The 18,214-nt window shown below is 52.8% G+C and overlaps 1 protein-coding gene across 3 annotated transcripts in view; it reads right to left on the reverse strand.

The window, feature by feature from the left end:
• Nucleotides 1-17,985, reverse strand: part of DNMT3A (DNA methyltransferase 3 alpha) — a 73,121-nt gene extending 55,136 nt beyond the window's left edge. For 2 of the 3 annotated variants that reach the window (XM_053458743.1, XM_053458741.1), the window contains exons 1-2: nucleotides 17,898-17,985; nucleotides 5,462-5,701 (exon numbers count right to left, since the gene is read on the reverse strand). In XM_053458743.1, the coding sequence (XP_053314718.1) occupies nucleotides 5,462-5,536 (75 nt within the window). In that variant the 5' untranslated portion in view covers nucleotides 5,537-5,701; nucleotides 17,898-17,985. Of the gene's footprint in view, nucleotides 1-5,461; nucleotides 5,702-9,331; nucleotides 9,522-17,897 lie in introns of those variants that run through there. The other variant, XM_053458742.1, reaches the window with a different exon arrangement.
• Between the last annotated feature and the right edge of the window lie 229 nt (nucleotides 17,986-18,214).

Genomic DNA, 18,214 nt, shown 5'->3' on the forward strand with positions numbered 1-18,214 from the left:
TATAAGGCATTTCTGGGGGCAGAGTGGAAAGCCTGGGGGCAGATGTGCATAACTAGGGGGCAGGTTGGCAAATAAAAGAAAATAAAAACAAAAAAAATATTTTTCTCAATCATAGTTTTTATTAAATATGAAAAAAAAATTGTTTACATGAATTAACATTTACTGGTAAAACGTTTTTCCTATAGGGTCGTCTTATATTCAGGCTTTTTCTTTTTTTTCCAAATTAATATTCAGATTTTGTGGGGGTCGTCTTATAATCGAGCAAATATAGTACTACCTGCCCAACCACAATGAAATAATTAGAATGTAAGCTCGTGAGCCGGGTCCTGAGAAGCCCACCATTCCTGCCAGGAGCTTCGTCTGAAAGCCAGACCCTATAAAACACCGGGGCAGAGGGATATACACCCTATAAAACACAGGGGCGGAGGGATATACACCCTATAAAATACCGGGGCAGAGGGATATACACCCTATAAAACACAGGGGCGGAGGGATATACACCCTATAAAACACCGGGGCAGAGGGATATACACCTTATAAATACCGGGGCGGAGGGATATACACCCTATAAAACACCGGGGCAGAGGGATATACACCTTATAAATACCGGGGCAGAGGGATATACACCCTATAAAGCTCCGGGCAGAGGGACATACACCCCATTAAGACCCGGGCAGAGGGATTTACACCCGTAAAGCACGGGTTGTCACAGTAACCCCCTGAGGTTGAGGACTCATGGGGGTAGATTTGAGTTTGAGGGGGGCACTGATGGATTCGTGGGGAGACTCCTTACCTGCCCATCCCCTCTTATGTCTAAATAACCCCGTGCTCATTGGGGGGCACAGGGTGACCGGGAAACCCCGTCTGGTCTGCCGGAACCAGACTCCCATGAACCGTGCAGCGGCTAGGAACCGAGGAGATGCCGCCGACAATTGGAACAGCATCACTACGGACATCCATTGCCCCGCCACGGCGCTCTTTTGGGGTTACATTAAGCTTGTGGTGGGCCACACTCGGTGGTGGTGAGAGAGAGGGAGCTCGTCTGGGAACCATGGCTTTATTCGCAATCTTTCGGACCGGGTTTACCAGCCGCGGCTCTGGAACTCTGGCCCGGCTACCGCGTGGACTGTTCCCGTTTTCGCCGCTGTTGCTCGGGGTACCGATGTCGCTTTTGGATTATAAGATCCCTCCATCAGTACCCCGGGATTCACGCCTCTCTCCCGGGATCACCCCGAAACAGTGACTCTGTCGCGTGGGTATTGCTGGCGGCACCGGGCTGTCTGGGAGTGATGGGATTATATTCCTGATCCAATTATGTTTGTGTATAAATATCTGTTTATCTCAATAAACTCAGTCCCTGTTTTCCTGTCAGCGTTGGATGATTGGGGTCGGCTGCTGGAATCACTCACTGGCCTTTTCTGTACATGCGCTGAATACGCTCAGCTACGGCCAGACACAGCGCTAACGCAGCTGAAGGGGTTAACTGCTGGTGTCTCGGCAGAAGAAAAGCACTGGGGCAGAGGGATATACGCCCCATAAAGCCCCGGGCAGAGGGATATACACCCCACTAAGTCCCGGGTACAGGCTTATACACCCAGGCTCCTGTTCCCAGTGATGTGGACTGGTTGGCCCGAGGGAGAGCTCGGGACCCGCCGGGGGTTGCTGGGGCTCGCAGGTTGGTCAGCGTCCGCCAGTTGTATTCCCGGGCGCGCATGTCACGTTCCCACAGCCTCCCAGTGATAGGAAGGCTTTGAAACTGTAACATTTAACCCCGCGAGGGATGTGGAAAGATTCAGCAGCCTCTCTTTTCTGTCTCTAATTAGGTGTGCTAACAAACCTGCGTTAACGGCACAGACCTCCATAGCCACGATGCCGCCTCAATATGTCTCTGACCGCCACTCTCTTTAAATAAAAGAAGCGACGAGCCCCATGCCTGCGCTGCCGGCCCCTCGCTGGCTTTTTAATATAAATTGATGAAGGGAAGCCGCTCAGCTCACACGTTACTGATAGACGGCGCGTGTCTTCCCGGCTGTTCCGCTACATTACGGGAAGAGACCCGTGTGCAGGCAGACAAAATGGCAGCCGGCTCCGAGGAGCGGCGGAGTGATCCCGTTTGCTTGTATGGGAAACTTTCCTGGGATTTGCTGATAGAATCTCATCAATCTAAGCCTCTGCTTCCTAAAACCACTAAACAACGATGGCTCCTGCTGAGATAGAGGAGAAAGTCCTCCCGTCAGAACACGGCGAGCTCTGCCAGCAGCCGCAGGGCTCGTGAGCCGGGGGCGGAGCCCAGCTCCACAAAATGGCTGCTCCCCTGGGAGGATGAAAACCCTGCGTAACCCGACTGATACGGGCTACTTCACAAACGCGTCTCGTTTCTCAGAGTCTTCTCGTAAAACCTGTGAGATGCGAAGAACAGCTGCTGCGATCCTTAATCAGAGGGACTTCACGGTGAGAAACCAGAGCCTCTCGGGCTGCCACGCTCTCTGAGAGACAGCAGTCCCAGCGTGCCCCGCTCAAGCCATGTCTGCTAAATGAGGCTCTTCCTGACACTCAAAACAGGAGACATTATAGCGTAGTAGTCCACGGACATGATGTCACAGCCAGATGTAGTGATGTCACAGCTAGATTACGATAGTAGTAAAAATGTGTAGCAATCAGGCCGGAATACCCCAATAACGCCACAGCCAGGTATGTTGGGGTCTCGAGCCGAAAGACATTAGTTGGGCATGTCATGGACGCTTACAGCAATGAGCTATCACATCACAGACTGGCCACCAGCATGGACTCTCAGGAGAGACCCCCGAGACGTGGACCACCAGGGTTACTCAAGGGGCTCTGGGTGGGGGTTGCATACCCCGTAACCACCTATAGCTACTCTTCATTACAATAAAGCAGGGTCTCTATTGGTTCCCGGACCCAGAAATAATTACAATAGAAAAAACCCTCAAAATATAAATATATTTATTAAAATGTATCCTAAAATCCCACTTTTTTCAACGCATTTTCATAGTCCATTAAAGCGTTGATTCACGTGAGCTCTCGATAAAGCTGCTGTCCCACTTACTTCCTGAACTGAACACATTTCTAACTAAAACACGCGTTACCGGGATTCCAAATCCTTCACAGGAATCATTGTTTAAACATTTTGCCTCGGGCACTAAGAGCTACTAACAAGCTCCGCTTTTCTAAAAACCTGAATCATATGTCCCTTCGAGAGACATGATGTCATAAATACATAGAACCTAAAAAAACTATGTATTATTGTAAACCGGACCAACAAGGTAAATAAACGCGGTAATATCTGGGGATAAAATGAGTGCGCGTCTGAGGATGCTGGGATTGACAAAATCCAAAAAGCTATGGGTGCCGCGCAGGGTTTACTTTATGCCACCCCCCCCAAACACACACAAAGGTCTGCGCTCCAGCATTCTATACCACACAGCTACACAGAGGTTAATGTCTCGGTAACTTGGCTGGGGGTGTTAGTTCTAATGTATCCACTACATTGTATCTATCTTCCAGGAGGAGAGGCTGCCGGCATTCCCTATAAATATATCACTTATTCCTGCAAACACTGTTACATTGTGTCCGTCCGCCAAGAGGGGAGGCTGCCGGCTGCCTGCATTCCCTATAAATGTATCAGTTACTCCTGTAATCACTGTTACATTGCACGCGTCCGCCAGGAGGGGAGGCTTCCGGCATTCCCTATAAATGTATTGGCGATTCCTGCAATCACTGTTTGCCACAGGAGCCTCCGTAACTTGGGGGGCGCCTGGAGGCTGCATTTCCCGGTATAGACGGTGGACCCCTGGATTGCATTATACACTTCCAGCAGGCGACAGCGGACGCTAATTGCATAGTTACATAGTACATAAGGTTGAAAGAAGACCTTCAAGTTCAACCCTTCTACCCAACCTTCCTACTCTTGATCCAAAAGAAGGCAAAAAAACCCTAATTAAGCTACTTCCAATTCTGCCATCAGGGGAAAAAATTCCTTCTTGACTCCAAAACGCAATCGGATTTCTCCCTCGATCAAGGGGGTAGTAGAAGTATTATTATTAAACACTCAACTACAGACACCAGAAATCTCATGGCACTGCCACAACCACAAGGCATTCTGGGTAGGCACATGCAAATAAGGTATCCCTGGATCAAGAAACTCTAATATATTAATTCTATTTATAACCTTTGCAGTGCAACATCTGGTTCCTCTGCTTGGATTTATGTGTAAGTTACCCTGCACCTGATTAGAGGTACAGGGTGGCTAAAGCGAGAGCCCCAAAATCCTCTAGATCCCAGTTTCTCCTCTTCCTCTTGCCTCGCTGACCAATATTATTGGTTCTGATGGCAGGATTGTGTTAGTTGGTGTTGGTTGTATAATTTGCATATGATCTGCATGTTGTGTTTTACATATGGTGTGATGCATGCTGGACGTAACTCACCGCCACTCTATTGAAAGGCTCTTGGAGTCACTTCCTGTTTTACCTCAATAAGAGTCTTGTTTTGTTCTGGGGAGTAAGCTTTGGCTTTTTGGCTGAGAGGAAATGAGAGAGGGAAAGCTTGGTTCTCTGGTTTTAGGGTTGGGAAAGCATGAAGCTCTCAGGGTATTTTAGGTCTCCAGTCTCTGGTTGGGGAATGTTCACAGGGTGTAAGTGTAAATTTAAGCGCCCTTCACGTGTTACATGCCGCTAAGCTGCTTTTGCACCTCGGACCCCTCCATGTGCTTTTTATGTTCGTACACACTAGCCCCAAAGAAAATAAAGAAGGGGACCTGGTGTACACTGTTGCGTTAAGGCGCTTTTTTATTTTTTTATTCATAGCGAAGCACTGACCTCGGGGCTTCAATAAAAGAACAAAGCCTCGGTGCTGCCCTTGTCAGTGCTGTAAAGCTCTGTATTGCTCTGCTTCTGCATACTACAGCGCCGTCGAGGTTCCCAAAGAGCTATGATTCCTGCTGTCTACGGCGCTGGTCCTGCCTGACTGTTGAAGTTTCGCGTTCCCGGTGGCCATGGGGAGAAGGAAGGACCGTCTGGCGGGGTACAGGTCCTTCCCGTCACACTGTTAAACTTAGTCTGTCAGCAAGGAGCCGGCTCTAACGGCTTCTACCATCTGTCGGGGTCCGCAGTGCGACACTGCCGCTTCTGCTCCATCGGCCGTCCGCTCTGGGCGCGCGCGCCTTCACCTCAATTAAACCATTCGTGAACAGAAATTGTGGGGCCCCTGCAGGGCCACAGCAATCCCCACCACCCCGAGTGACAAGCAGAACCTTCCAAGTAACGCGCATGCACTGGTTATTTAAATCTGTCACTAACTAGCAGCTCTTCTATGTTAGGGGCCCCTGAGTAACCCTCTCAAACAGCATGCTAACGCATCTCAAGCTGATTAATGTGCTGAAACTACCGACCGTGCATGAATCCCCCGTCCCGCAGCCCCTAGGGGCCACCATCGTAAGCCCTACCTTGTGCATTTGGACGACCTCTGTCTCCGGAGGAGGGTTGCTGGTGTTAATGATGGTGCCATTGGACGGCATCATTGGGAACCGATTTCTTTAAAAAAAATCAAGTCTTGTGTGTTCAGCTCCGTAAAAACGCTTAAAAATGAGAAAAAAGTCAAAAAACTGATTTTTTGTTTTAGAAAAAAAGCACCAAAGGAAGTTATCGTTCTGAGTTTCCTCCTGCTTTCCGGATCTTTCTTTCTCCTGCAACAAATAAAAAAAAACCATGAGCAGTCACGGTATATAAACGCTTAGCGGGCAATAATTCTAATAATATATACTTTAATAGGTGACGCCGCTGACCTCCTGCACTTGCCGGACGCCCGTTTATCAGCCTTTAGCTAAAAGGGGGCTCTTTTACCCCAGGAAGTTGAGATTATGGTGGTCTGTGGCAGAACCAGTATTATCCCCTCCCAACATTACAAAGGCTTCCTGAACCAATCAGCAACAAGCAGCAACTTAACAACAGGAGAGAGCTGGGCCGTAACGAGAAATCACAGGGCCCCGGTGCAGAAACTTCACCAAGCAACACGTCCCAAACATCCATGCTGCGTGCACACGGATCCAGCATGTAGGAAGTGGATGTGATGTCACTTCCTGCATGCGGGATAAGTCAGAGTGTGAGAAATCATGTGATCGGGGGGCTAGCACCTTTTGGCCAGGGGAAGGCAAAGCCAAGAGGCCCCATCAGCTCCTTGCAGACCTCTTCTCCGTAACATACACACTGGCACACATTCACACTTACACAATCATGTTAACATGCACCTAACACTAAGTTACACGCATTCACTCACGCTAACACACATTTAGACATACACTCATACTTACACACGCACTTACACATACACACTCATGCTTACACACATATACACTCACACTTATACATACACACTCATGCTTACACACATTGACACATATACACTCATACTAACACACACATGCTAATACACACTTATACATACACACTTATGCTTACACACATTGACACATATACACTCATACTAACGCACACACACTAATACACACTTATACATACACACTCATGCTTACACACATTGACACATATACACTCATACTAACACACACACGCTAATACACACTCTTGCTATTACATGCACATTCACTTTTACATACATGCATGAATACACACTCACTCCCTCACTCCCTCGTCATCTCTCATTCTCTCCCTCCCTGCCTGCCTCGCTCACTCACTCCCTTACGCTCTTTCTGGAAACCCTCATACTCGTGAAGTCACAAGACGCCGGTGCCTTCCTGCTTCTGCAAGAAGTCCACGTTGGAAGTTAAGATGGCTGCTCCCATGGGATACAGATAAGGGGGTGCAATGCATATTATTGGCTGTGGCACAATATGGGGGGATCCTGTCTGCAGGATGGGGTTCTGGATAATCGGACCCCCAGATGGGGCTTATTCTACAGAGTGTGGGCTGAGCCGTGGCCTCCATGCCCCCCTGTATTCACTGCGCTGCGCCGCTGTCCCTTTAAACACGTGTCCCCCTGATGGATCTGACGCCGGATTAAGGCGGCTCCCGGCAGCTTATCCTTCACATTAAGGGTTCATGCGCTGAACCAGCTCAGCAGGGGGCCGAAGGAGCCGTTTACACAGATCCACGGGCAGTCAGTCTGTCCAGCCGGCCCTTTCATTTGTGTCCTGAGCGTCCCTCAATCCCTAACATTATTCCCGCGCCGCTTCCACTGGAAACATAATTATAATCGGTATACAGAGGCCACGGCTGCGGAGGACACGGCTGCGGAGGACACGGCTGCGGAGGACACGGCTGCGGAGACCATGTTGGAGGAGTCCACAGCGGGAGAGGACACGGCAGCAGGGGACACGGCGGAAAAGGCCACGGCAGACACCATGGCGGAGGAGGACCCGGCGGAGAACACGACGGCGGAGGCCACGGCTCGGCATATTCTGCTTCCACAGTAAAAATAGCAAAGGAAAAAATAGTCCTCCTTGTGAAAGATTTCAATACATATAGCTAAAGTAAAACATCCCACTCGTGCATTAAAGGGTTAATTCATGCACCGGTTATAAAGAGATCCCTCCGTGGCACTGATAGGGTTAAGATACCGTGCATCAGACCCTCCGCCGGCACCTAAAGGGGATACGGTGCCCAATGGTGGAAACATGCCGCTACAGGGTGCACGAAGGGTTAATGGAAGTGGGACTGGCAGTGTATTAAAGGGGTTAAAGGTACAGTTGACAGCAGTTGACACTCTACCCCCCCCAATCTTCAATCAACACACAACACAGAGAAGCTTTCTGTTTCCATGGCAACAGCCTATCAGCATCTGCTCTTCTGTCACATGGCCACAAACGATGCAGCAAACAATGCGAATAGGCAACAAGTTATATGATTAAAGAATGTTTGGCCACTCAGCAGAAATGGAAATTATGGCGGGAAGCATTAAAACAAAATGAGTCTCGCTGCTCTCCGTACCGCCGTTAGCAACCGGCAGATTCAAACGGGAGGGGAGCAAACGCAGCAACGCTCTGCGGCGCCAGGACTGTAAGCCAAAAACTCGGGGTACTCGGCTGGGTCATCGTAACTCAGAGCGAGGTCCCCATTGCCACGACACCCAATGTGAGCGAAGGCGCAGCACTGGACTGAACCGGAAATATCGGCAAAACGCCTGTCCTCGGGGGCCACAGACGGGCCACTGTTTCTGTTGCCTGTTACCATGCAGGATACACAGACCTCCCAGTCCATCTGTGGCCCCCGAGGGCTAGAATAGGCCCCAGACACAAGCATTATAACGTCAGAGTCACTTGTTCAGTAGACACAGCCCTAATCCACGATCTGTAAACCCAGAATCAAAAACCCCATTCACAGTCCTGCTGGACGCCCCGAAAACCCTTTAATCTGGATGAAAATTTTAGTCATTCAGAATTTTTCAGGGAATCTTTATTTGTCATGTGATACAGGAACAGGCACTATTATCTTGTCGTCATAGAAACGGACGTTTTTTTATTTGATTAACCCTTCAGAGCGAAAGATCTGAAGATGGTTATTTGCTTAACATGCTAGAGGGGCCAATGAATGCTTTCTCTAAGTGGGACTTCAGCTTTAAATGCCCTAAGGCCCATCCATGACAATAATACCCCCCTACTCTGACACCGGGGCAACCAGCAGCCTCTTGGTACCCCAGGCACCTTCTCCCATTTCGATTGAATGAAATGCCCCCTGCACCCCCGGCCCCAAACCCCAATTCCCTGTTACCCTCTGGCATCAAAATACTGAAAAAGCACAATTCTCCCCCAAAACATCCCTCTCCATTCCCATCGCCTCTCATAACGATGATGCCTTCCCCACGGGCCGCCCCGGCCCCAACGGGTTCGCAGAGTCTGTGATGAAATCCGGTGCAATCTTTACCGGACTCCCAGCACTGAACAGGTTAAACGATACCTTCTTAACCCTGTCATCCCTGTGTCTGGATTTAAGAGATTTTCCTGCTGCACGCCTTCCATTGGTCAGGCCCACACTGGACATCTGGCACACTGGGGCAAATGAAATGCCACTCGGGGACAGGGCCGCACACTCCGGGGGCAGGTTGGGGGCCGCAGCCTCTGGATATGCCGCCCGCGCGCTGCATGAAGCATAAACACGGAGCACGCAGCCGCGCATATCCAGCCAGTTATGTGATCAGGCGGCTGCTGGTCTTAAAGTGATAGGGTCACCTCAACGTCGTTAGTTTGGCCCTGGTTGCCATGGAGATTGCTCCCCTTTACCCTCTATATATAATGCCCAAAATGTTTGCTGCTCATCCTTCCCGTTACATCATCAATAAAATCATTAAGAAGAAGAGTTACCTTATCACGTCCCGGACGGCAGGAGCCCGATGACAGGACACCGTAAGAGCAGCTCGGCAGCAGCCCCCGGCGCCCGGCAGCGTCCCTTAAATAGAGCCCTGATGTGGCTGCTAATGGAGCCCCATCTCCTCCCGGAGACACGCAGCGATTACACATCCCCACGTGGGAGCTGCACCTCCACGCACCCTGCGAGATGACCAGCCGACAACTCATCCCGGCAGTCACAGAGACAACCGGAGGAGGCGTCGGGGGGACAATGACGAGACGTGTCCTGCCTCCCACCGGCAGCTTGCTTTTGTTCTCAACCTCCATTTAGATTTCTGCAGCCTCCGAAAATAAAGTGAAACAACAAGACCTTCAGGAATAAACGCGGCTTAACCCTTCCAGCCTCCGACGCGAGGAATTCTGGGACCAGTGGGAGCCATACTCATATCTTGATTGGAACCTGAGGGTCACTACCAGTCACAAGGCTGAGCGGGGTTGCACCTTCTGCCTGAAGGAAGTAGCTGGGTCATCATCCCCCTCTGTCTCGAGGAACTAATGGGGTCGCCTCCTCAGCTGCAAGGAACTAGCGGGGTCACTCCCTCTGCCAGAAGGAACTAGCGGTGTCACCGCCTCTTCCAGAAAGGAACTAGCGGGGTCATCGCTCTTCCCAAAGGAACTAGCGGGGTCATCCCCTCCTCCGGAAGGAACTAGCGTGGTCATTGCTCTTCCCGAAGGAACTAGCAGGGTCGTCCCCTCTTCCAGAAAGAACTAGCGGGGACACCCCCTCTTCCGGAAGGAACTAGTGAGGTCACCCCCTCTTCCAGAAGGAACTTGCAGGGTCAGTCCCTCTTCCAGAAGGAACCAACATGGTCATCCCCTCTTCTAGAAGGAACTAGCGGGGTCATCCCCTCTTCCCAAAGGAACTAGCGGGGTCACACCCTCTTCCCGAAGGAACTAGCGGGGTCACCCCCTCTTCTGGAAGGAACTAGCGGGGTCACCCCCTCTTCCGGAAGGAACTAGCGGGGTCAGTCCCTCTTCCGGAAGGAACTAGCGGGGTCATCCCCTCCTCCGGAAGGAACTAGCGTGGTCATTGCTCTTCCCGAAGGAACTAGCAGGGTCGTCCCCTCTTCCAGAAAGAACTAGCGGGGACACCCCCTCTTCTGGAAGGAACTAGTGAGGTCACCCCCTCTTCCAGAAGGAACTTGCAGGGTCAGTCCCTCTTCCAGAAGGAACCAACATGGTCATCCCCTCTTCTAGAAGGAACTAGCGGGGTCACCCCCTCTTCCCAAAGGAACTAGCGGGGTCATCCCCTCTTCCAGAAGGAACTAGCGGGGTCATTGCTCTTCCCGAAGGAACTAGCGGGGTCATCCCATCTTCCGGGAAGGAACTAGCAGGGTCACACCCTCTTCCCGAAGAAACTAGCGGGGTCACCCCCTCTTCTGGGAGGAACTAGCGGGGTCACCCCCTCTTCCGGAAGGAACTTGCGGGGTCAGTCCCTCTTCCGGAAGGAACCAACATGGTCATCCCCTCTTCCGGAAGGAACTAGCGGGGTCACCTCCTCTTCCGGAAGGAACTAGCGGGGTCATCGCTCTTCCCGAAGGAACTAGCAGGGTCATCCCCTCTTCCCGAAGGAACTAGCAGGGTCACCCCCTCTTCCAGAAAGACCTAGCGGGGTCACCCCCTCTTCCGGAAGGAACTAGCGGGGTCATCGCTCTTCCCGAAGGAACTAGCGGGGTCATCCCCTCTTCCGGAAGGAACTAGCGGGGTCATTGCTCTTCCCGAAGGAACTAGCGGGGTCAGTCCCTCTTCCGGAAGGAACTAGCGGGGTCAGTCCCTCTTCCGGAAGGAACTAGCGGGGTCACCTCCTCTTCCGGAAGGAACTAGCGGGGTCATCGCTCTTCCCAAGGAACTAGCAGGGTCATCCCCTCTTCCGGAAGGAACTAGCGGGGTCATCCCCTCTTCCGGAAGGAACTAGCGGGGTAATCCCCTCTTCCCGAAGGAACTAGCGGGGTCATCCCCTCTTCCGGAAGGAACTAGTGGGGTAATCCCCTCTTCCCGAAGGAACTATTGAGCTCACTTCCTTGTGCCCCCCAATGCTCCTCTCTCCTCCCCTGATGCCCCTCTCTCCTTCCCCTGTTGCCCCTCTTTTCTAGGAGGTCAGAATGTTTGCTGGGTATGAGGGTATCGCAGGGTTCTACAGCCCTAAAAGCCCCGATAATGTGTATAGAAACAGCAGAAATAAACCCCCTTATTCTTCTATGCCCCACTCAGTCACACAAATAGCCCCAGCCACGCCTCTAACCACACCCACTAAAACAAGTGCCACATGCAGTTCATTCTATAAAAACATCTTACAGACGCCATAAATGTCGTGCAAGACAAAGAACGTGTTCCAATGAGCCCATAAAGAGCCTGACGTGGCGTTCCTCCTATTAATAGTTTGATACGTGAAAGTCCCGATGTGAGAGAATGAGGCAGAGACCGTGGGCCGGGTGCAAGCCGCGCATGCATATAACCCCCATTCACAAGTCATTCCATCTGCCAGCGGAGCGCGAGCCGCCGGCCACCTGCCCCACCCTCTCCGTCTGGCTATTTAAAAATCAGACTCATTTGTTTAATCAAGAAGCTTTCCTTGCCTCTGCCCAGGTGGTAACGAGTTCCCGGTACCACCTCTGCTTGGGGGCTGTGCCAGGTACCTACCACGCTTTCTGTAAAACAGTATTTATTCAGCATTCTCCATAGCTTTATTAAAGAGACAGCACAGCCATCAAACACCCCAAAATGAGCTGGAAAGCAGGACTTTCTGGCCGATAGGTTTCCATGCACGTCTCGGCAGCCGCTCGCATCAACAAAGCGACTGCTTACGTTATGTGACTGCTGATGACATCATCACTTTGCTCCCCTTTTGCAATTTTTCCCCGCATTTGCCCTCCAGATTCCCGAGTGGGGGTTACAAGCAAGCAGGCGACAGGGGCTTGTGGAAGCCGCTGGGGTATAAAGGGTATTTCGTTAAACGGACTGGGACTCTTTTTACCTTTTTGCTTCAGTTGATGCACGGCTTGCGATGTCCCTTTTTATGAATATGATGGCTCTATAGAAATCAATAATAATAATAATAATAATACCCCTTATTGCTGACCCCAGATACCCAGGGGGAGGTGGGAGGCCTGGACTGGCTACCTGGACGTGTCTGTCGGTGTACCGCCTCTTTCTGCCCATAGAGCACAGCGGGACACAGATGCTGCACAGCGCCCCCTCATATGGAAAGGCAGTGTGAGGTACTGCAGCCCTGCAGGAAAGGCGGCCCTTGCACCTGTGATCACTCACTGCCCCCAAACCTTAGGAAGACCCCTCCTGATCACCTCTATGCATCACCTCCGAGCCCCGGACCCCTACAGTCCCTTGTAGTCGACGCAGTTGGCTGAATGCACATGCCGCTCAGATCTGCGTAGGCGAGAGGCAGCTGTCTCTAGCATGGTATTTCCAGGGGTCTGGCGAGACCCCCATTGAGAGTGCTTTCCTGCCGGCGAGCGGTTAACTATAAAACACCAAGCGGTTTAATACTCGCGCATGTTCGGTGAGGCTGTTTGGGGCAGAAGACCCTCCATGAAAATCTTTACTCCGGCTGGAGGGCTGCGGGGTAATTAAGGTATACGGAGAACCCCGCCATTTAACGTCAAATCCATACACACAGTTACTGCTATCAGGCCCTTGTTTGCGCGGTACACCCTCCCTGGGCGCCCAGCTCATGGTCCTCTCTCTCCCTGATATGCTGCAGCTTCTCTCCCCAGCTTTAGTTTAATCCTGATTTAGCCCTCGGCCTGCTGGGTAAGGATACTGTCACGGAAGCCTCTATTTCCCATTATAGATGGTGGACCCCTGGAATGCGTTACACACTTCCAGCAGGCGACGCTAATTACAATATCTGGCTCCTTTGCTTGGATTTCTGCTTAAGTCACCCTGCACCCGATGAGGGGTAAAGGGGGCACCAGCGAGCGCGCCAGAGCTCTAGATGCCAGTCTCCCCCTCCCTCCTGCCTGTCTGATCGATATTATTGGTTACTGATGGCAGGATTTTGTAAATTGGTGTGGTTTTCTGTTATATCTAATTTGCATATGATCTGCATATTGCGTTTTACATATGGTGTGATGCATGCTGGTCGTAACTCACCGCCACTCTATTGAAAGGCTCTTGGAGGCTGGTAATGATTGTTTCCCCCATAAATTTACTTCCTGTTTTACTGTATTATGAGTTCTGTCTTGGGGTCAGCCTCGGTGCGTCGCTTAGGGTTTTGTTTTTTGGCCTTTTTGTGTTTGATTGGTTGATGCAAGCAGTCCGGATGTGTATTTTTACGGTGAAAAGTCATGGTGGAGCCGGGTCTCTTAAAAGGATCCGGTTTTTCTGGTGAGGAGGGGAGTAAGGTAGCTCTTCTGACCACCACCCCCCCTCGAATATCTCAGAGGCCCCAATCCCTGCAATATGTTTATGAAGAAGTAGGATGCCTGCTGGCTTCGATGCTGGTCCTGCCTGACGGTTGAAGTTTTGTGTTCCTGGTGGCCATGGAGAGAAGGAAGGACCGTCTGGCGGGTGTACCCAGTCGGGCTACAGGTCATTCCCGTCACAGATACTCTTACTCTGGCAGGGGATGCCGGGTGAGGATACTCTGTTACTGGATGCCGGGTGAGGATACTCTGTTACTCTGGCAGGGGATGTGGGGTGAGGATACTCTGTTACTGGATGCCGGGTGAGGATACTCTGTTACTCTGGCAGGGGATTTGGGGTGAGGATACTCTGTTACTGGATGCCAGGTGAGGATACTCTGTTACTCTGGCAGGGGATGCCGGGTGAGGATACTCTGTTACTGGATGCCGGGTGAGGATAGTCTGTTACTGGATGCCGGGTGAGGATACTCTGTTACTGGATGCCAGGTGAGGATACTCTGTTACTGGATGCCGGGTGAGGATACTCTGTTACTCTGGCAGGGGATGTGGGGTGAGGATACTCTGTTACTGGATGCCGGGTGAGGATACTCTGTTACTGGATGCCAGGTGAGGATACTCTGTTACTCTGGCAGGGGATTTGGGGTGAGGATACTCTGTTACTCTGGCAGGGGATTTGGGGTGAGGATACTCTGTTACTCTGGCGGGGATGTGGGGTGAGGATACTCTGTTACTGGATGCCGGGTGAGGATACTCTGTTACTGGATGCCGGGTGAGGATACTCTGTTACTCTGGCAGGGGATTTGGGGTGAGGATACTCTGTTACTCTGGCAGGGGATTTGGGGTGAGGATACTCTGTTACTGGATGCCGGGTGAGGATACTCTGTTACTCTGGCAGGGGATTTGGGGTGAGGATACTCTGTTACTGGATGCCGGGTGAGGATACTCTGTTACTCTGGCAGGGGATTTGGGGTGAGGATAGTCTGTTACTGGATGCCGGGTGAGGATACTCTGTTACTGGATGCGGAGTGAGGATAGTCTGTTACTCCGTTACTGGATGCCGGGTGAGGATACTCTGTTACTGGATGCCGGGTGAGGATACTCTGTTACTGGATGCCGGGTGAGGATACTCCGTTACTGGATGCCGGGTGAGGATACTCTGTTACTCTGTTACTGGATGTCTGAGTGTTCGGATGAAGCCGCTGCCCCCGCAGGCCGCACCGTGAAGCGCGTCTCAGTCCTCAGCTGACCCTCTCCCCATAAACTCCCCGCCATCTATTTATAAAGGGTGGGGGGCGGCCGCCATTAAACAGCAGGAAACACAAAATCCAACCTCATAGAGAGGATCAATACTCCACAGCCTGCTGCCCCATTAACCCCCTGAGAGCCGCGCATGAGTACAGTGTGCAGTAATACAGAGGAGTACTGCAGACCCCAAAGGGTTACACACCCGCTCCTACCTACACCTATAGCTAGCATACAGGTGAGCAGATCCCTTCCCCCGAAACCTGCGGGGGACACGCCTGTATATACACTTCAGCTTACACAGGGGATTTTAACCCTTCACTGTCTCCAGACCCCTTTCGGGATGCCCAGGGTTAATACTTGCAAACACAAGGAAGTGTTGTGCCGGCCGGGTCACGTGCTGCAGACCCTTCAGGGGTTAATCCGACACCAGGAAGTGCCTTCCGTCCACTGACTGCCGGGACACGCATGCAGGCGCCAAACGGTTAAAAGCTGGCAGCCGGACAAATCATCTTCCCCAGGGGTGCCCAAAACATTATTAACCCTTCCCGTCACAGGTCCTGGGGGGCTTCGGACAGTATCTCTGTGTCGCTTTATATCGTACAGACGGTACATCTCTGTACATTGCTACGGTGTATGTGGGAGATATGTCGCCGTCTCAGGATGTTTGGATTTGACCTCGTCTGGGCGTCAGATCCCTTCTCCTGCTGCAGAGAAAGGGGGGGCAATAGTGAACATATGGGGGCCCTGTGCGGCCCCGAAAGGAGTAGGGGTGACATCGCAGGACACGGCCCCAGTCATCCCCCCCCCGGGCGTTTATTACCCCATAGGAAGGCAGATGTCTCCTATAGACAGGTATGGAGAGCCTCTGTGCCCCTCCTTGCACCAGGTGCTGCAGACATCACAGGGTTAACACCCCTTTCCCCAGAGCTGCCTTTATTGGAGGAAAATAAAGCTGCCCCTCGTTCCAGGGAGACCGGGGGCAAATAAGGACAAGGTGAAGAGAGACTGCACAGTACTGCAGCCCACCTACCCCACACAGCACCCCCTGAGACTGCCCACCTACCCCACACAGCAGCCCCCCAGGCTGCCCACCTACCCCACACAGCACCTCCCCAGGCTGCCCACCTACCCCATACAGAGCCCCCCCCACCCCAGACTGTCCACCTACCCCACACAGCGCCCCCCCACCCGAGACTGCCCACCTACCCCACACAGCATCCCCCCCAGGCTGCCCACCTACCCCATACAGAGCCCCCCCACCCCACACAGCGCCCCCCCACACTGCCCACCTACCCCACACACTGCCCACCTACCCCACACAGCACCTCCCCAGGCTGCCCACCTACCCCATACAGAGCCCCCCCCCACCCGAGACTGCCCACCTACCCCACACAGCACCCCCATGAGATTGCCCACCTACCCTACAGCACACACACCCCTGGTTACTAGGCCTTCGATGGTTTCTAGGCCTTCGGTTTTCTCTCCAATCCCGAAAACATTCTGGATTTTTCTCCGGACCCCCCGCCGGCCAAACAGATCCGCCGCAGAATATTACATGACAGGGAGGCCGGTGCGGAATCCACCGAAAATATCCTCCAGCCGGCAAACACCCGGTAATCTCTCTGACACACACGGGGCCCCCGGTAATCTCTCTGACACACACACACACGGTCCCAAAGCCCCCCCCCGGTAATCTCTCACACACCGGGCCCCGGTAATCTAACTGATACAGACACATGGGGGCCCCGGTAATCTCTATGACATACACACGGGGCCCCGGTAATCTGCTGCCTTCAGGGACGGCAAGGGTTAACGGACAAGTGAAAATAAACATTAACCCTTTCCTGCCAACCGCACGAAGAAGCGCTCTACCCTCCCTTTCTCTTTTCCTCGGGGGGTTTAAATATGTTAACCCCTTATATACGCTTTTTCCAGCCCAGAAATGTGGCCTTTTTAACTATTAATCCTCACAGCTGGGTCTGGCGGATGGCATGAAACCGGTAGATGAGGGGTTAATCAACCCAATGAGCGCGCCGTTCCAATTTTAGCAGCGATAATACAGCCTGGCACCGAAGGGTTAATTCGCGCGGCAGCAGCGCCGTGTTTAGTAAATCTCTCCCGCGCCACCAGCTCAGCGCTTAACCCATTCGGGATCAGACAGGTGAGCCGGCAGCACTGAAAGGGTTAAATGGATCGCCATTCATTTCTCGCTCCTCTGGCATGAAATGAGTTAAATGCCCCCTCCTCCGGCACCCCATGGAGGGCAGATCTGGGCAGTTTCAGCCCTTTTCACCCCATTTAACCCCCACGAGCCGGCGGCGAGGGTTACAGGTGGTTACCGAGCCTCAGCGGGAGCCGCGGAAAGGAAAACACGGCCAGAGCCCACGGTGAACGCGGGGCCACAGTACCCGGGATTACACCCCTTCCCTGCCAGCCGGGGCATGATGTCACTGCAGCCCGTGTGGCAGGGAAAGGGTTAATGCCCCTGTCACATGCCGCCTCGGGGGGTATCCCCGGCAAAGACGGTGGCGGAGGCCCGAGACCCATCTCAAGGGCAGACATGGCAGACACAAAAACACCGAGATGGGCGAGTGAGGAGGGCGAGGGGCTGGCACACCGCTCCCCCTGCACAGGCTGCCCCGGGGCACATACCCCAGCGTGCCACCTCACCACCGGGGCTCCGCCAGCCTACACGGCACGGAACCGGGGAGCAGCGGGCAAACCGCGGTCTCTACCCCATGGCACTGCCAAGTACCCACCCAGCCACCCCCCGGGCACAGTAACCCCTGTAGTGCCTCCGCCCATCGGCTGCTCTGTGCCATCGGGGTGGGGAGTCTGTGCCAGTCACCCGCCCCGCCATTCGCATTCACCGGCCCCTGCCCCTCCGTACTTACCCCCGGCCGGTGTGTGGGGGTCCTGTCCCTGGCTGTGTCCCCCTCACTCCTGTCCGCGTCCCCCCGGCTGCTGCCTGCGCTGCCTCCTCCCCCCAGCGGCAGGAAGGCTCTGCACCGGGCGGGCGGGCGGACCGGCGGCGGCGGCACCGGGTCCTAGAGCCCGCTCCGCCCGGCCTGCACATACACCATATACCATACACTACATACACCATATACCATACACTACATACACCATATACCATACACATTACATACACTACATACACCATATACCATATACATTACATACACTACATACACCATATACATTACATACA

This window comes from Spea bombifrons, chromosome 3, assembly GCF_027358695.1.
Source record: "Spea bombifrons isolate aSpeBom1 chromosome 3, aSpeBom1.2.pri, whole genome shotgun sequence".
NCBI classification, from domain to species: domain Eukaryota; kingdom Metazoa; phylum Chordata; class Amphibia; order Anura; family Pelobatidae; genus Spea; species Spea bombifrons.